Genomic DNA, 17,868 nt, shown 5'->3' on the forward strand with positions numbered 1-17,868 from the left:
ATATATATATACCTATCAGAACTCCGTAAGTTTAACTGAGAATCTAACAAAAGGTTAAGCATGGTCATCTATAGGACAAAACCCAAAATTCTAATTTTAGAAGTTCTAGCTAGATGGTGAAATAATGATTTTTAGTTCACCATATACTTATAGATTTATATCTATAAATTTAACCAAATCGAAAATTACAAAATTGGGATTTGACGAATTAATAATCGAATAAAATTGAAATACAATATTAGTCTATTTTTATTCATAAATATCGGGTAAACAGTTTAAAAAATACACGAAAAGCGCATCTTTAAGCAGTGCCAAAAAGAGACATAACCTATAAGTGGTGCCAAAGTAGGTATTATAATATATTTTGAATTAATAAATTTAAATTACTGATAGTGGTACAAGTTATTTTTGATTTATTCTTATTTACGGATTAGGAATGGCAGCAGCAGATATAGATGCTGTATCCTTCTCAAATTGGCTAGATGGAAAGCTTCAGGAACTTAATACTGATGAAACAGTCTTTGGGGCTTACATACGTGGTATTTTAGATAGTGATGAAACATCAGAGGAAAAATCAGAAGCGTTACAGGGTATATTAGCAGAAATTGTGGGAAATGTATTTTCTAAGTTATAATATAGTTTTATTAGTTTAAAAAGATATATATTTGTAGGACACTGATATCTCACAAATATGTGATGAAATATTGGAAAAATGGCAGATATTGCAACCTAAAATACCAGTAAAAACAATAGTTTCTAATGAGGATTTAAATGATAAACTTGCCAAACTTTTAGAAAAACAGTCACTGGCTACAACCAAACAGAGAGAATATACAGAAGAAGAAAAGAAAATAAGGTACAATCATTATGTTATTTACTGTTATATAATAAACGAAATATTTAAAAATAGTGCCTCCTTTATGATTATATTTTATATATTGAAAACTAGTTGGTTGAATTTCTAGAGAAGCTATTCTATCACAGTATAGTCAAATGACAGATTCTGAAGGAGAAGAAGAAGAAGGTGCTATAGGGGAAGCTAAAAATAATGATTTGGAGAAAAATTTGAATGCCCAATTAGTTGCAGATGCAGAAAAATTAAAGAGGGAACAATCTCGATTGGAAAGCCAAAGAAAAAAAGAAAAAGATAAGGAAGACAGGTAAACCTGGTTTTCACTATAAAGAGTTTTTACTTATTACACTTAACAGTGTTTTTTTATTAAATGGTATGTGTATATCTTATGTTAGTGTAAAAAATACTTTTCAGAGAGAGACAGAAACAATTGAAAGAAGAAAAAAAAGAAAAACGTAAAACTCAAAAGGGGGAACGAAAAAGATAGCAGAAATAAAAGGGAAAATGTTATAAAAATTATTATCATTGTGTTTTTTTGTAAGTATTAATAATATTTTTTTTTGTCTGATACAATAAAACATTATAAACCAATATGGTTGTTCATTATTTATTATATTGCTATTATGAAATTGAAATTATTTCTTTTAAACTGAAAATTATTAATAAAAAATTACAAAGGTGGCAACTGTTCATCTGGGTCTATTCTAAACATTTTATCAGCCAATACCAATTTATTTATTGATTCATGCTGATTCCTACTGTCAGCCACTTTCGCGAGGTCAAATGCTTTCTTTAGTGTTTCTTTGCAGGATCTTGGCAAATAATCAGGAAAAGTAATGTCAAATCTAATAATCAAATTTCCCTTTTCTGGATATTTATCCAAAATTGGTAGACCTTCATTCTCAACGAATTTTTCGTACATTGGCCTAAAAAATTATTGATCTCAAAAGAAAATATTTGAAATAAAATACTTAAAATTATGAAATTTGAATGGGATCTAATTTATCAAAATATAATTTTTTTAGATACTTGCGATATAATATCTGTTATTGGAACTCTAATAGTTCTGTGATCTATTGTATGAATGGTAACAACTGTGCCAATCAAAGCATCTTCTAAGGTTACATTTGTTCTAAATATTAAATTATCGTCTTGTCTTATAAAAGTTTCATGGGGTTTATCTTCGACCACAAATATTACATCAGCTATATTAAAGGAACAAAAAATAACGCTTTAATATCTTTCAGTGGTTTTACCTTTTACAATATTTTACCTGGTATATAAGCAGGGTTCTGATCACCTTCTTCTGGGAAGATGATCTCAGTTCCTGCCTTAATACCGGGCTTAATAGGTATAGTTAAAATTTTCTCTTTTACTTCAGTTTTGTTATGTTTCTCGTTAATAAAAGTTAACCTATGTATTTTCATTTTTTTTATTCCGCCAAAAAACACCTCATGTAATGTTAAATGGAGAGGATGTTTTATAGGTTGTTGTTTTTTACACACTTCTATACCAGTCGTTTTTTTGCACAGTTTCTGTGGGTTTTTTAACACGTCTAGAAGGTCTGCATAAGGTGAAGATGTCCCAAAAAAATCACTATATCATAAAAATTAAATGATTCGAAATAATTATGGTTATAAAATTAATTCAATAAAAAAGGCAAGTTTATACTTGTAAGTACGCATGGGATCGCCATGATAATGATAACCAGGTATATAACCGTCTGGACCTGGAACGCCATTCTTCAGCCCTTCCTCACCATACTGGTCATAAACTGCTCTTCTTAAAGGGTTACTTAAAACCTCATAGGCTTCGCCAATTAAAGCGAATACCTGTTTTGAATTCTCCTGTTTACACCTATCGCTGTTAAATTCTAATGCTAAATTCCTATAACTGTTATATACGTTAATCATGTTTATTGGTTACTGGGATTGTAAATATTGATATACGCCTTTTTAATATTTAAATCTCGGCTTGTTCTCGGAATTTGTAGCACGCCATAGTAATCTATTCCCATATTCTCATCAATTTTCTCATACTTCTTTTAAGATTTTACGACAGACGTCATTTCACGTGTCACCGAAAAATTATTGCTCATTTGAATTATGCGTGTTGGCGTACTTACAAGTATAAAGTTGTCTTTTTTACTGAATTAATTTTATAATCATAGTATAGCGCTACCATGATATACGATAAAGATCACAAAATCTTTAGAGATACGAAGTGAGTTCTGACTTAATCTTTGTCTTCAACCTTATCTATTCAGTGAACTGTTCAAACACAGCAATATGAATTTCTTTAGGCGGTTTTAAATCCTAAGCATGTGCAATCTCAACTACAACGTTACTTTCTTTTAGGGGAAATTATGTTGCTCTTAAATTTGCAATTATTTCTTGGATCCACTGTGTTTAATACCAGTTTTATGCCTGCAGTCAATCTTTTATGCTTCCTGTTGATACCTGCTCTGATCTATCCAAAACGTCCGTATAACTTACCTGATATTAAGTCGGTTATAGGATATTCTTTTGACCTAAAACTGTGTAGGGGAACACTTTTATGTATACTTAGCCTGGGAAATTGGCAAGAAGAAACTAGTTGAACTAGATAATGTGAAAGCTACCGCTGGGCTACACATTAAACTCCACCCTCCAAAAATACCGAACCGTAATCCGATATGGAAACCGAAAACAAAGAAGAAGAAACCCCAATAGCACAATCAACTCCAAACATCATAATATGGGAACAATTATTAAAATCACAAACCACTCTCCTTCAAATGGAAAATTCAACGACAAAAACAATCAGAGAGTCACTAAAACCCCAAATCAATCAATTCAATAATGATGTTATACGGAAGATCGGAAGGATAAAAGCCCTCCAAGATATGAACAAGGATATCCTGCAGATACGGGGCTTATACCTGATAATCGCGGCGTCTCTTGTTGCTGGTGGGGCTAGCTGGCTGGCTAGTCTTTTTCCTCCCTGACTTGCCTAGGCTGATGTCTGGGGAGCTGGTGCAGGGATTTGTTGAGGTTTCGATTCTTTTCGAACTCTATAAAGTCGTTTTTCGCACCCTATAAAGTTGGCAGGATGCTCCTTTTCGCAGTTGGAATACTTGGCTAGTGTTTTTTTGTCCTTTTTATAGTATCAGGATTCCTTTGGTGGAGCCCGGCAGATCCTGGAGGAATGTCCATACAACTGATAGTTGAAGCATTGTGTCGGCTGCCCGGTGCCTCTTTGGGTTTCAACTGTTACTCTCTGGTCCAGCAGGTATTCAATTTTGAATATATGGTTCTCGTCTCTGGGCACTATGACCTGAGTTAGTGGAATAACGACTCCGACTTTTGTCCACCATCTCCTTACGAGGGATACATGGAATCCCTTTTCCTAGAGTGCTTTTCCAACTTGGTCGCCTGTTGTTGATTTCAGTAGGCCTCTAATGAGGCCCTTGATTGCCTTTATATGATAGATATATATGGAAAAATCATTAATAATTTGTCATTGATAAACTTGTTAACGCAAGTAATTTAAAAGAATCTGGTCAACGTAACATGAATATACCTATGGAATTACAATTTTAAATCAAATTTCAAAAGCCCGGCAGCTGATTTAAAGCAAGACCCGTTACTTTTATGGAAAGTTCTAGAATCCACCTACCCTAATTTAAAGAAAATAGCTCTTTAGCTTATAAGTTATTTGTGTTCCAAAGTTTTTTCCAAAGCTGACCAGCAATGGAACAGACTAAAGAGAAAACACCTGTCAAAGTTATTTTTTTACAATGTGCCCAGAAAATACTAGGAATGTTAATTGTTTTCTTTAACTTTTGCAATTTCCATAACAATAAACACATTTTATAACTATAATAGACAGTTTAATTTGTTACCGAAAACATTGATGTTTTTATACATATTGATGTTTTTCAATCGATATCTATGGTAGATACACTTATATTTTTGATTCGAAGTTAACATCGATGTTTTTCTAATATCGATCATTCCTAAGCTAACATAAAAATTCCTACTGACTGGCGAGCGCCCAATTTGAACATGATCCCAGAAGACATCTGGTCTTATCCATCTTGGTTACTGACGTGACTGGGTTCATTTTCTTGTCGAATTTCTGCACTTTTGCCGTATGAACAATCACAAAAATAATTTAAGATCGTTCGTGCCCCGCAACATCGCTATAGTAAGAGAACCGTCCAATCGCCTTGACCACTATACTGTCCTAACAGGTAAAAAAACCGAGACAGACATTCGATGGGATAATTTGATTTTTCTGAATTAACTTTTGGATTTGGACAGTCCGTCTGAACCTTCGGTCGAAGAGTAAACCTAGGTACGTGCAATGTTCTAACCATGGGATTGGGACATTCTTGATGATGAGATGCGAAATGCGCGGCGTCAAGCGGTTCTCGTCGATAGCATAAAGCTGTAGGAAAATTACAAGTGACAATCAACAAGGTCTACAAATAGACTAGAGACTGGAAAATACAGCTATAAGAATAAGAATAAAAAATTAGAAGATTGAAGCGAACCAAATCACATGAACTTGTATAGTATATAAGTGTTAACCTTAACTCTAGCTTAAGTAGTTTAATTTTATTTTAATTTGGGAAATATATACCGGTATATTTAATCTGTATTCGCCTTGCTTCTGTATTGATGGAAGATAGAAGTACGACGGAACAGTAGTAATAAATTAATTTGTAAGATGAAATTGATTTAAAAAAAAAAATTAAGTATTTTCCTAAGATTTGAAAGAGTTTGAGGAATTTCTGATATTATGGTGCATATCTAATATATTAAAGATATTAAAAACCTAGGGTTTTTAAGGGAGCGTATCGAGATTTCTTTTAGAATCCATCCCCTGGATTTTGCGCGGTTTGATATCGATATTTCTCTCTGCAGTCTACACCCATATATTGTACTTTGGCGGTTATGTTATATATCGATAAAAGAGTTGTTATGTTATATATCGTAAAGGGAGTTGTACTCTATTTCGGTCGGCTGTTAAAAAATATAATAGGGCAGCAATTTAATTAAAGTTTTTCTTTTGTCCCAAAGCTAAAAGTAGTATAATTAATTTTGCCTCGTCCCGAATTAAAAGTAATTCGTAACAGGTTATGGGCCCTGTTTTCTGGAAATAGCATTAATATGATGGTCGCGTAAAGTATGCATATATAGATAAGTTTATAGGATGGCTGGATGCAATAAATGTTGGATTTATGTTGGATTAATTATGTTATGGAGCATTAGAGCACTCAAGAGCCAATAAGACGCTAGAACGCTAGGAACGACGACGAATGACGTCGAACAGACCGGCAAGGTAAAAAGTAATTGAGACTAATGGAAAAGAGTTACGTACCAGTGTGCAGGTTACATACTATTTAAAATACTAGAATTTTGATGTTAATATCCATTAAACTGAATAGGAAGAAAAAGCAAATTAATATAAGAATCACAAATTTAAATGGAACAATAGATAAAAAATATCTATATAAAGAAACCAGAGGGTCTAATTACCAAAACAAGATAACTAAAACTAATCTGTTACATTGATGTCATGGAATGCAAACAGCTTGCGTGGAAAGCAAGCAGAATTGGAAGACGCCATGACATCCTACGACGTCGACATCGCTCACATTCTTTCTTGAAACCTTGGTATCGTTTCACTTTCGAAAACATCTTTGTTTACAGAAACGATAGAACCTCTGGTCGTGGTGGTAGAACCGCTATTCTCGTCAGAAAAGGAGTCAAACACGAGCTCCTACCCTCGTTACCAGCAAACAACTTCGAAACAACAAGGAAAAGGAAAATTTCTAAAAATAATAAATGGTGACTTCAAAGCTCATCACTTCACCTGGGGGAGCTTCAGAGCGAACGCTGCAGGAAACGGCATCGTAGCTTTAAATGGAGACCTGTGCTACAGTCTTGCCCTGCCAGATGAACACAAGAAGAGAGAAGGCAGCAAGAGCCCTCGATTTCTCTATTCTTTAAGGCGTAAATCGCCTTTCCGAAATTTGAGTCCTTGACGAACTAGACTTTGACCATCGTCCAGTCCTTCTTAAACTCGGGAACTGCACCACGATTCAAGTCCCACTCACAATATTAAAGAGAAAGATCGACTGGAAGAACCATCAATCTCTTCTCCTGGAATTCGATTCAATCTCAAAAATTAACACTTCAGAACAGATCGAGGAAGCCGTACTTAAGCTGTGATATTTATTCTGCTCACGAATCTGCACAGTCGAATTTTTATCGCATTCCCAATCGTGGAGAAACAACCTTCTATTAAATGAAATAGAAAATGAAAAAATTAAATTCGCATTAAACATGGTGTATGCAGATTAGCTCGATTCACCCTTGATGCTGCAGACCAAAGGGAGGCAAACAGAGCATGCAAGAGGGTCAGGGGGTCCGTCTCGACCTAGCAACCCATGAAATTGAATTTATTTCTCGAGGACCAAAGACTGGTCTCCAAATGCCTCGAGGGGAAGACGCACAATGCTATCCCCCTTGAAATCAGCGCTTACAGGAAATTCCGCAGTCACTGATTAAGAAAAAGTCAAGCTTCTCGCAGATACCTACGAGGCACAGATGAAATGCCTCCCTCCGGTAGAAAATTAAAGACGACGTCGTCAACGAATCTAACTCTAAATGCTCCTGCATAAGCAATTGGCGGAACTAGAAAACATCATTAACTCTATGATGAGGCTGCAACATTTCCCGGCGTCCTGGAAACACGCACATATAGCGGTTATTCCCAAGAAAGGTTCAAATCATCTCCATCTCATTACAAGCCCATCATCCTTCTCAGTGCCATTTTGAAGCTTACCGAGAGGGCAATACTCTACATCCTCAACTCTCTTACAAAGAAAAACATTATTTCCTGACGAACAATTCAGTTTTAGCCCTCACCATTCATCCGACCATCAGGCCACCCGTCTGGCCACACACATCCATCACGCTCCTGGCCAACGTAAAAACCCTGAAGCAGCCCTCCTGGATCTAACTACAGCTTATGACAAGGTCTGATCGCAACGACGGCACGACGGTTTGATCGCAAAATGCGCACGGTTTGGTCTTCTAGAAGACCTAACCGCTCTTATCGAGTCCTATTTATCGGACAGATTTTTCCAGGTCAAGATCAAGAAAACACTTTCCAGTCGAAAATCAATTGACGATAGCGTACGTCAAGGTTCCCCGTTGGCCCCAGCCTTATTTAACCTCTTTATTTCAGATCTGCCGAGAAGAGCACATTGACGTCGGGTTTTATGCTGACGACACTGCTTTTTCGGCCTCCAGACTCGAGGATACCATTCAAGGGCATTTAAAAAAGCAGCTTGGTCATGCCGTCAAGTGATTCATATTCTGGAGGTTGCAAATCAACCCCCTGAAAACTCAGACCATCCTTTTCAATAAGAAGCGTTACGCACTGCACGTCTTGCAACTTAAGATCGACACCGCAACAATTCCATGGCTGGATAACGTCGCGTACCTAGGTCTCCACTTAGTCGTAATATTCGAATGGCATTCCCAAATCCAGAGATCAATCCAGAAAGCTTCGGGGATAGCAAACCTGTTGTTTCTTCTGATCTGCCCTTCTAGCAGACTTCCCATCTGTTAAGTATATAATTTATATTGATACAAGAGCCAGTGTAGAAAAGAAGAAGAAGGGTGAGTAGCCCTCTACTAGTAGTAGTAATTGGTATCGAGTCTGTATAAAAGGCCAGGGATCTAAAATAAAGTTTCTTTAAAATTTGCCGAAAAAGCGATACTGCACGCTTTAAACAGTTTCACCGACGCACACAACATAATCCCGAATGAACAATTCGGTTTCCGTGCCAAAAATTCAAACCTTCATCAAGCTACTTGCGTTGCAGCAACAATCCACCAGGCACTAAGAAAATTTCGAAAATGTAGAGACTTCTTTTTAGATGTTTCCAAAGCTTTCGATCAAGTATGGCACAACGGTCTAATATTCAAAGCGAAACAGCTTGGTCTACCGAATGATCTAATCTCCCTGATAGATTCATACTTGGACGGTACACCCTTTCAAGTGAGGATCGGTGACGCAGTCTCCTCTCGAAAACAGATCTCCGCAGGAGTTCCGCAAGGTGCTCCACTAGCCCCTGCCCTGTTCAACCTGTACATGGCTGATTTCCCACACACCAAACGGATTGTGGGGGGAGGGGGATCCAAAAATAATTTAAAGGGTACTAAATAGAAGACTAAGACTGTCTTATATGACTTTCATTAGTTACAAGCATAGAAAAAAGATAAATGAATAATAAAGATTGGTTACAAGATAGTATTTAAACAGATCGATTTGATACATCAATGGAACACTCAATGTCACCATGACACATTGCTCAATTTTAATATAGATGACAACATGGTCGTAAATTTATGTTTGTGATTGTTTAATATTTGTGAATGTTCTAGGCAAGAGTGTAAAATCCGACAAGGAAATCATCCCAGTCACGCCAGTAACCAGGCTGGGTAAGACCGGATGTCTTCTGGGATGATTTCTAAAGTTGGTCACTCGCCAGTCGGTAGGCTTAATGCTGAGGACCGTGGTTCGGAGCCCACGTTAAACTTTAGGCCCAGTCCAGAGAAAACCATAGTTGGTAAAAGGATACTTATATATAAATAAAATATATATATAAAAAAATATAGATGATACTGAAGAAATAATTAAAGTTGTACTAGAAGCTATAGATAGATTAGAAGATATTTAGATAGATCAATAAAAAGCGCATGGAAAGTTCCAAGAGGGGTACTACGATACCTCAGTGGTACGAAGGTCCAAGGATTAATGTAAGACGATAGTGTACTTGAAGGCACAAGTTATGAAGACTATGATGGTGAGCAACTATGAAAAATTTTAATGGATTTATACCGTTTTATAAAGGCAACCCAGTGGTATGGAATAAATTCATTCGAACGCAAATATATATGCATGTTTGACAGGCCAAGAACAAAAAAAATAATTGGTATTAAAAGTGGAAACACGGTCTTGGAAGAAGAGTGGAAAAGTTTTCAAGAGTGTTCAAAGATAGAATTATGTGTAATTAAGAGAAAATTTTATTGTTATATTTGTTATCACATAATTGTGCAGATTTATTCAATTAAATCATTAATTTAAATTCATACAATTCAAAGATAAAATAGTTGGGGTTCAAACTATTAAGTTCAAACTAATCTGTATGTTCATTTCAAATGTATTTTAAATGTATTTTTATATATATTTTTATAATCTTAATTAGGTTAACTTGTTAAGTACATTTAAATTGAGATGTGTTAAATATATGATTTATATCGATACAAGATCCAGTATAGAAAAGAAGAAGAAAAGTAGAGGGCGCTGTAATTTGTATCGAGTGTATATAAAAGATCAGGGATCTAAAAGAAAATTTCTACCTGGGATCAGGCATCCCGTTGGTGAAGAGTTTCACGAACACACTTAGTGTAAGGTTCTCCCTAGGCGCCTTAGAACACGACAATACCTTGATAAAATCCCTACCCATCCACAAACCTCGGTAGAACTAACAGCAAAACACTTCACTATCCCGAACCCGAAGCGATATCAGCAAAAGACCATTTGGTTCTAGCTTGTCATCTTGCTACAAGAAAAAAAAGTTTCTCTTTTGTTCCAAAGCCATAAGTGGTGTTATTAATTCCGTCCCGTTCCTAATCATAATTGATTTGTAACACCATCTCCATCAAATGTTTATTTTACAAGATGTTAATCCGGTCCGTACTCCTCTACGGATCTAATGTTTACTTCAAGTTTGTTACACCCAACCAAGTGAAACGGCCTCAAGTTTTTCAAAAGAAGCACCTCAGGAGAATCTTAAAAACTTTATGGTTTGTCAGAAATAATTAATTTCACAGGGAAACTGACACTCCAGAAATCAAGCACTTCATATCTCAATCTTTCCACAAACAACTCAGCTAAACTCTTCTGAAAACGCGCTTGTTCGTGAGCTGGTCAACATGCTAGAAGCTTAGCATTGCATCACCGTTAATCTCGTTTTCCAGACTGTAACGACCTCATCCGTCGCTGCAGTAAAAACTTTGCCTCCATACGACAGCACCCAGTCGTGTGTTAATTCAAGTTCGTTAGTTTCACTATCTGCTCTTTCGCCGGGTCCTCGTACCCAATAACGGCTGCCCGGTAAGCGGGTACCAATCTCCAAATTTAATGCAGTAGCAGAAGCGACTCACAGGGTTCAACTGTGAGGCGGTTTCGATTTAGTCTATTGGTAAGCCCAGTGGCAGAGGGGGTGTAAAGAAATCAAGAAATCTCCTTAAGTACAGTATTCAACTTTATGGTTGCATAAAATACTTATTGCATTGAATCTGATACATTTATTTTGAATAAATCATTATTCAGCGCTTTATACGTAACTTAAACTAAGGATGTCGGCTGCGGAGAAAAATATCGATATATTGAATTATATATAATAAAAATGTACTATTGTATGTAAACGATACTTATTTCTAAATATATTGATATTTCGTGACACCAACCCATTTTCCAGCAAAATTCATTTTAATTTACTACTAAAAGTTGGAAAATCTGATTTACAACTATCGAAACTTTTTTCAAAAAAATATCAGGCGAAATAACATCTATATATCTGCCAAAAAATGTTGGTGAAAAATGTAGTTATTTTAGTTATATCATTCTGATCGAATCTAATGTTCTGATGCTTCGAAATACCCATTTATATTTTGGAAAGAAGAAGATGGATATCATTTAAACATTAAAGAAATAAATTCACATTATACCATTAGACCACTTTTCCCGATAAATTTCCTTAGGCTTTCAATTATACTTCTCACATACCTGTAGCATATAGAACCTAGATCTATTCTTTGACCGATACAAAAGGACAAACAAAATGACACAAGACCTGAAATATTAATCTAATTAATAAAATTAATCTTAATTAATCCCCTATCAACCTCCCCTTTAGCTAAATGAAGCTCCAACGATCGTTGCCGAAGGGGAAGCACAAAGCACCGGGACAGGACGGCATACTTAACCAGCTTATAACCAATTTTAATTGTTTCGCGCGTGTCTTGAGTTTACAACAATATATGGCAGTTAAATTCCTTTCCGACTCAATGGAGAATAAACATACGAAAAACTAATAAACACCGAAATTCAAAAGTATGGTAAATGCCAGACTTTGTTCGCGCATACATTCTTAAACTTAATATATTAACATCAATATGAAATGACACATATCTTTTCATACAGCTGAAAATACTATTTCGAAAGCATTCGTATAAAAAACATACGGTTGTTACATCCTTAATTATCAACAAAATCTACGACCTCACCTGGAGCTACTCCATCATGTCCCAGCTGCATTCCTGAAGGTTCAAGGTCAGCATTATACACTTCTGTAGGACCCGAAACTGCCTGGGGATTCACATAAAATTCAAAAACAAACATATTCTAGTTCTTCCATCAACTAGATCTCTAGGACTGTTTACATGGAAATATAAAAAGTTCAATAATTGCAGCAGATCGCTACTTGCAATAAGAATGACCTTAGATGCGTTTCAGTGTAGCCTCATCACCAACCTCCAATGCCATTTCCTTACTATCCATCTATCTAACCCTTAATCAGTACATAGACTCACACCGTCGGCAAAAGGAATACACATTCATCGAGGAAATTTGGAGCCGTAGAGAATCCAGAACCAAACCATTCCCTCTACTGGTCAGATAGGTTGGCGCAGTGGTAACGGCGACAGGATGGTTCTCCTGCTGTTGCGATAGTCGTGCGTTCGAATCCTGCTGGAGCAAAGTGCTAGGCAAAAGTGCAAAATCCGATAAAGACAGTAACCAGGATGGATAAGACCGGCTGTCTTCTGGGATAATCTCCAAGTTGGTAACTCGCCAGTCGGTAGGCTTTATGCCGAGCATCGTGGTTCGGAACTCTCCTTAAACAGTACGTCTAGTCCAGACAAGGCCTAGTTGGTAAAAAGGAGAGTCTAAAATATAATAAAAACCCCTCTACTTTTTCCTGCAATAGTCGATAGGCCCCTTTAAGATTACCATGGACAACTTCAATCAACACATCCCTTTCGTGACAACTTTCCTCCATCAGTAACCGGCAACACTTCTTCCGGCATCTTCCAGTTTCTTCCACCGAGTTGCATAATTTATATATGATATATTATTTAGTATTAAATTTCTATTATATTAAGTTACCTCAATCTAAATCACCTTCAATTTAATGGGCTACAGATTATTGGGAATCATTACTCAAAACCATCCACTACTTGTCAAAGCGCCTTTGAATTACATCAAATATCTGTTAGTCCACCCACAATAGATCCTCAGTTTCTTTTTTGAGAAATAGCTTTTAATAAGCTTCCCTATTAATTAACTAGATCCATTAACAAATACCAACAAGTTTATCGAACAATTAATCTAATTTCGCAAACCAACATCCCATAGACCATTCATATCTAAATCTGTTCAGTGCTAGCTTCCGAAGAGAACGGTCGTGTCCGGTCCTCCGAGCCTACCTACTCTTCCGAGAATTACCCGCAACTGATTGCCAAACGATCGACTCGTAAACCGCTTCCATCAGCACCTTCGCCCAAACATCATAAACGTTTGTAAACGCCGGAAAAGGTTTCATAAGCGGGGCAATGGCGTCCCGCACGCCAGAGCCATCATCGCCTACAGAAAGTTGCCGTCCAACAACAGATGAAATGTGCAAGTATCTAAAAAATGAAAATACAGAGCTCAAAATTGAGGTTACTCAACTTCGAATATTGTTAACAAAGCAAGGAGACGAGCTCTCCGCAATGCGGATATTGCTACAAAACGCCCTTACTAAACCCACCCCGGCGCACCAACCCAGTCAGTACACCAACCTCCTAAGACACCAAAGGAACTCACATCCCAACCGTTGGAAAATGAAGATCCGGATGATGGATTCACCGTGGTGAGAAAGAGGAATAGGGGCCCAATCACCCCGCCACAACCAAGTCAGCTGTCGAAAGCCGTCGATAAGGCTAGACATGCAGCTGCAACCAAGCCGTCTACCCAACCTATCCAGCAGAGAGCCAAGGCCAACTCGCAACCATCAACCTCCAGAAATGCCGTCAGATCAGCGTCCACCAAGCCGCTAAGTAAGACAGCTACCCAGCCAACGCCCAAACCAGCGGCCGTCAAGACGACCCAACCTACTCAGGTAAGTAGCCAGGCTAGTAACTCACTAAACACTTCTCAAGCTACCACAGTTCCAAACACTTCGAGAACTCTCTCACAATCTCCACAATCACTACCTATGCCAACTCTTTCGGCGAACCCAAATCCAACCACCGCTCCTAAAAAGGAAAAAATCCCACCCATTGTTCTTCGTGACAGGAAGAAATACTCAGAAATCCTTCGAATTGCGAAAGATAATTCTATAGAGATTACTGCAACTTTAAGCCGAAAGGACGGAACTTGCTTATTTGTACCAACTTCGAACGACTTCCGCAAACTGACCAAGCTTCTTGAAGACCGGAAATATGCATTTCACTCCTTCTGCCCTCCTTCTGAAAGGGCAATACGAGTCATCATCCGCAACATCCCAACGATTGTAACGGTTAACGAAGCCAAAAAACACCTTATTTGGCAAGGTTTCCACCCAAAATCTCTTCAAAGGTGAAAACTTAAATCAGGCGAAGACTTTCCCATAATCCAGGTCGTTGTTCCTAACGAAGAAAGGAACATCATTAATCTTACCAAAATAGGCCTGTCAATCGTGAAACTCGAAATCCAGCGAGGCAACGGCCAGCCTGTGCAGTGCTACAACTGCCAGCTGTTTGGCCATTCCAGCTCTCGTTGTAAAGCGCCTCCCCGGTGTGTCAAATGCGCCGGACACCATGAAACCCGTTCGTGCAACAAGGTACGCGAGAAGCCACCTAAATGCAGCAATTGTGGAGACCCACACACAGCTAATTACACAGGCTGTAACTGTCGACCTGCTCCCAGGAATCTTAGACCAATCCAATCCAGACAAGCCTACCGCAACACAAACTCTGCGTGGAGCAACTAGGGAGGAAGGAGGTTAGCTCAAAAGCTGGCCACCTCCAACCGGGTGGCTCCCGCCAATATACCAGCCCCTGCCCCAATGCAACCTTCTGCACTGCCAGCGGGTCTTCCTACTACCTTCACACTGCAGCAGATGCTCAGCATCCTGCACTTCTTTCAATCCCAACAATTATTTCCCAATGTAGCCGCCTAAGCGGCAACCCTCCTTTTCCGTCTAGCTTTCAGCAGTTGTTTACTCGTCAAAATGGCTGCTTCCAAAGTGCTTAAAGTCATGTTGTGGAACGCCAACAGCTTACGCGATAAAGAAGTGGAGCTGGAACTCGTTCTTTCGTCTTCAGGCATCTATATAGCACTTATCTAGGAGACTCTCCTAAAACTCTCTCATCGTTTTTCCCTTCTAAACTACACGGTTTACAGGAATGACCGTATCTCAACACGCGATGGCGGAACTGCTATCCTAGTCAAAAAGGGAATTAAACACAACCTTCTGCCTTCAATTGTATCGTCACCAAATATCGAGTCCACCTCTATCCAGGTGGAAACTCAGGATCGTCCAATCGTGATGACGTCGTCTGCCTTCAAAACGCTCTTCGACGGCCTAACCTCAAAAATAATTAGTGGGGACTTTAACGCTCACCATCCCATGTGGGATTGCGAGCGCGCAAATCGAGCAGGCAACGACATCGCAGCACTGAGTGCAAACTTAGGGCTTGGTCTCGCCCTGCCGGATGAGCCTACCCATCACCCCGCTATTGGACAACGGGGCACTCCACGCATTCTGGATTTTTTCATTCTCCAAAACATCAATCGTCCTTCTGATGTATAAATTCTCGACGAGTTACATTCGGATCATCGTCCGATTATATTTACTCTCAGGGATTGTTGTGCAATCGAAATTCCTCGCTTCAAGGCCAGAAAGAAAACCGACTGGAAGAGATATCAGGAAATTCTCTTGGAATCCGGTCCAATCCCGAAGATTGATCGACCTGACTAACTCGAGCGTGCCGTGTCGAAGCTAACTCGAGACATCCAGTCTGCCTATCAGAATTCATCATTCGAAGTTCCATCATTTTCAAACTCTTAAAGTGAGCCAGTTCCTGAAGGCATCAAGTCACAGATCCGACTCAAAAATCGTCTCTATCGTAGAGCTTGTGCCACCCTCAACTCAGCAGACAAAAGGGAGGCCAACAGAGTAAAACGAGAAGTGAAGGAATCCATTAAAGCCTGGCGATCCGAGAAATGGAACTCATTTCTAGCGGACCAAAGGTTGGATGGCCCCGCAACTTTCTGGCGACTCTCTAAAAGTCTCGTGGGGAAGGCGCAAAACGTCATACCCCCCCTAAAGTCAGCGAAAACAGGAACTTTTGCAGTCACCGACCACGAAAAGGCCGAGATCCTCGTTAAAACCTATGAGGCCCAAATGGAACGCCTCCCTCCTGCTACAAATATAAACGCTGCTGAGAACGACGAAATCATTAGAAATTCCAACTCCGTTCGTTCTCAAGTGCCTCCGAGTTATCTTTTAAACCATCTAGTCACTCCTAAAGTACTCACGCAAATGATCAGCAAGATTCGGAATAAGAAGGCCCCGGGTTTCGATAATATTTCGATAGCCCAACTCAAAAATCGTCCCTACAAGCAGCTCGCCGAACTAAGTAATATCATCAACGCCATTCTGAGGCTGCAACACTTTCCATCCACATGGAAACATGCATTCATCGCAGTTATCCCCAAAAAAGGAGCTAAGTCATCACCTTCTGACTACAGACCTATCAGCCTACTAAGTTCCATTTCCAAACTTGCTGAAAGAGCAATTCTTTATGCTCTTAATGATTTTACGAAGACAAACAATATCATTCCAGATGAGCAATTCGGGTTCCGCGTCAAACACTCAGCTTTTCATCAGGCCCATCGGCTGGCGGCAAAAATCAACTGTGCTTTTAACTGACGTTAAAGACTTGGAGCGGTCTTCTTGGACCTAACCAAAGCCTTTGACAAGGTTTGGCACGAAGGCTTAATGGCGAAATGCATCCGATTAGGTCTACCTGATGACCTAACAGCTCTTATCAAATCATTTCTGTCAGGACGATCGTTCCAGGTCAAGATTAAAGATATTCTCACTAACCGGAAAACTATCGACGCAGGAGTTCCACAAGGCTCCCCTCTGGCACCCGCTCTATTTAATATTTATCTTTCAGATATCTCTAGGAGACCACAAGTTGAGGCTGCTTTTTACGCAGATGACACTGCTTACTTTGCTTCTTCAAGAGTAGCACCGCACATCCGAAGTAGACTCCAAAAACAACTCGATAAGACGGTCCAGTGGTTACATTTCTGGGGGTTGCAGGTCAACCCACAGAAAACGCAGGCCATCTTCTTCCACAAGAAGCGTTTTGCACCGAGCATTTCGCGTCTTAAAGTCGAGAACGCCGAAATCCCATGGTCTTGTCTTCGATCGCAAATTTAGTTGGAATTCCCACATTCAAAAGTCCCTCCATAAAGGTCAAGGTATTGTTAATTTGCTGTTACCGTTTATCAACCGGGCTAGCAGGCTTCCTCTATCTATAAAATCTCTCCTGTACAAGATGCTGGTTCGATCAGTCGTTCTATACGGCTCCAGTGTTTATCTAAAATACGTCTCACCTAACCAGGTGGAACGTCTTCAAGTCTTTCAAAAAAAATTCTCAGGAGAATAATCAATGCCCCCTGGTTCGTCAGGAACAATCAAATTCAAAGAGAAACAGACGTCCCCCAAGTTCACGATTTTATATCCGAAGTTTACTCGAGATATTTCTCCACTATTCGTCTCTCGGACAATAGATGTATTACCGAGCTGGCCGATATTTTAGGCCAATAACTCATTCGGCTCTTCGTAGCCTTATTCTATCACAGCCGACACTACCCCGTCGTACTCTAACTCCAAATTGTCTCGACCT

General features: G+C 38.8%; 2 protein-coding genes across 2 annotated transcripts; one reads left to right on the forward strand and one right to left on the reverse strand.

Annotated features, from left to right (window-relative positions):
- The first annotated feature begins 91 nt into the window (after positions 1-91).
- LOC143202338 (coiled-coil domain-containing protein 43) lies at positions 92-1,444 on the forward strand. The gene is made up of 5 exons (XM_076413803.1): positions 92-345; positions 435-616; positions 672-856; positions 966-1,160; positions 1,268-1,444. Exons 2-5 carry the CDS (start codon positions 437-439, stop codon positions 1,338-1,340), a joined length of 633 nt encoding a protein of 210 aa, XP_076269918.1. The 5' UTR covers positions 92-345; positions 435-436; the 3' UTR covers positions 1,341-1,444.
- LOC143202349 (dnaJ homolog subfamily B member 13) lies at positions 1,444-2,951 on the reverse strand. The gene is made up of 5 exons (XM_076413813.1): positions 2,803-2,951; positions 2,525-2,746; positions 2,127-2,449; positions 1,887-2,058; positions 1,444-1,779 (listed from the first exon to the last, which is right to left on the reverse strand). The coding sequence occupies exons 1-5, from the start codon at positions 2,868-2,870 to the stop codon at positions 1,524-1,526; spliced, it is 1,041 nt and encodes a 346-aa protein (XP_076269928.1). The 5' UTR covers positions 2,871-2,951; the 3' UTR covers positions 1,444-1,523.
- Between the last annotated feature and the right edge of the window lie 14,917 nt (positions 2,952-17,868).

This window comes from Rhynchophorus ferrugineus, unplaced genomic scaffold (genome assembly GCF_030347505.1).
Source record: "Rhynchophorus ferrugineus isolate W39M unplaced genomic scaffold, kcgeb_rfMv2 rfM9, whole genome shotgun sequence".
Lineage (NCBI taxonomy): Eukaryota > Metazoa > Arthropoda > Insecta > Coleoptera > Curculionidae > Rhynchophorus > Rhynchophorus ferrugineus.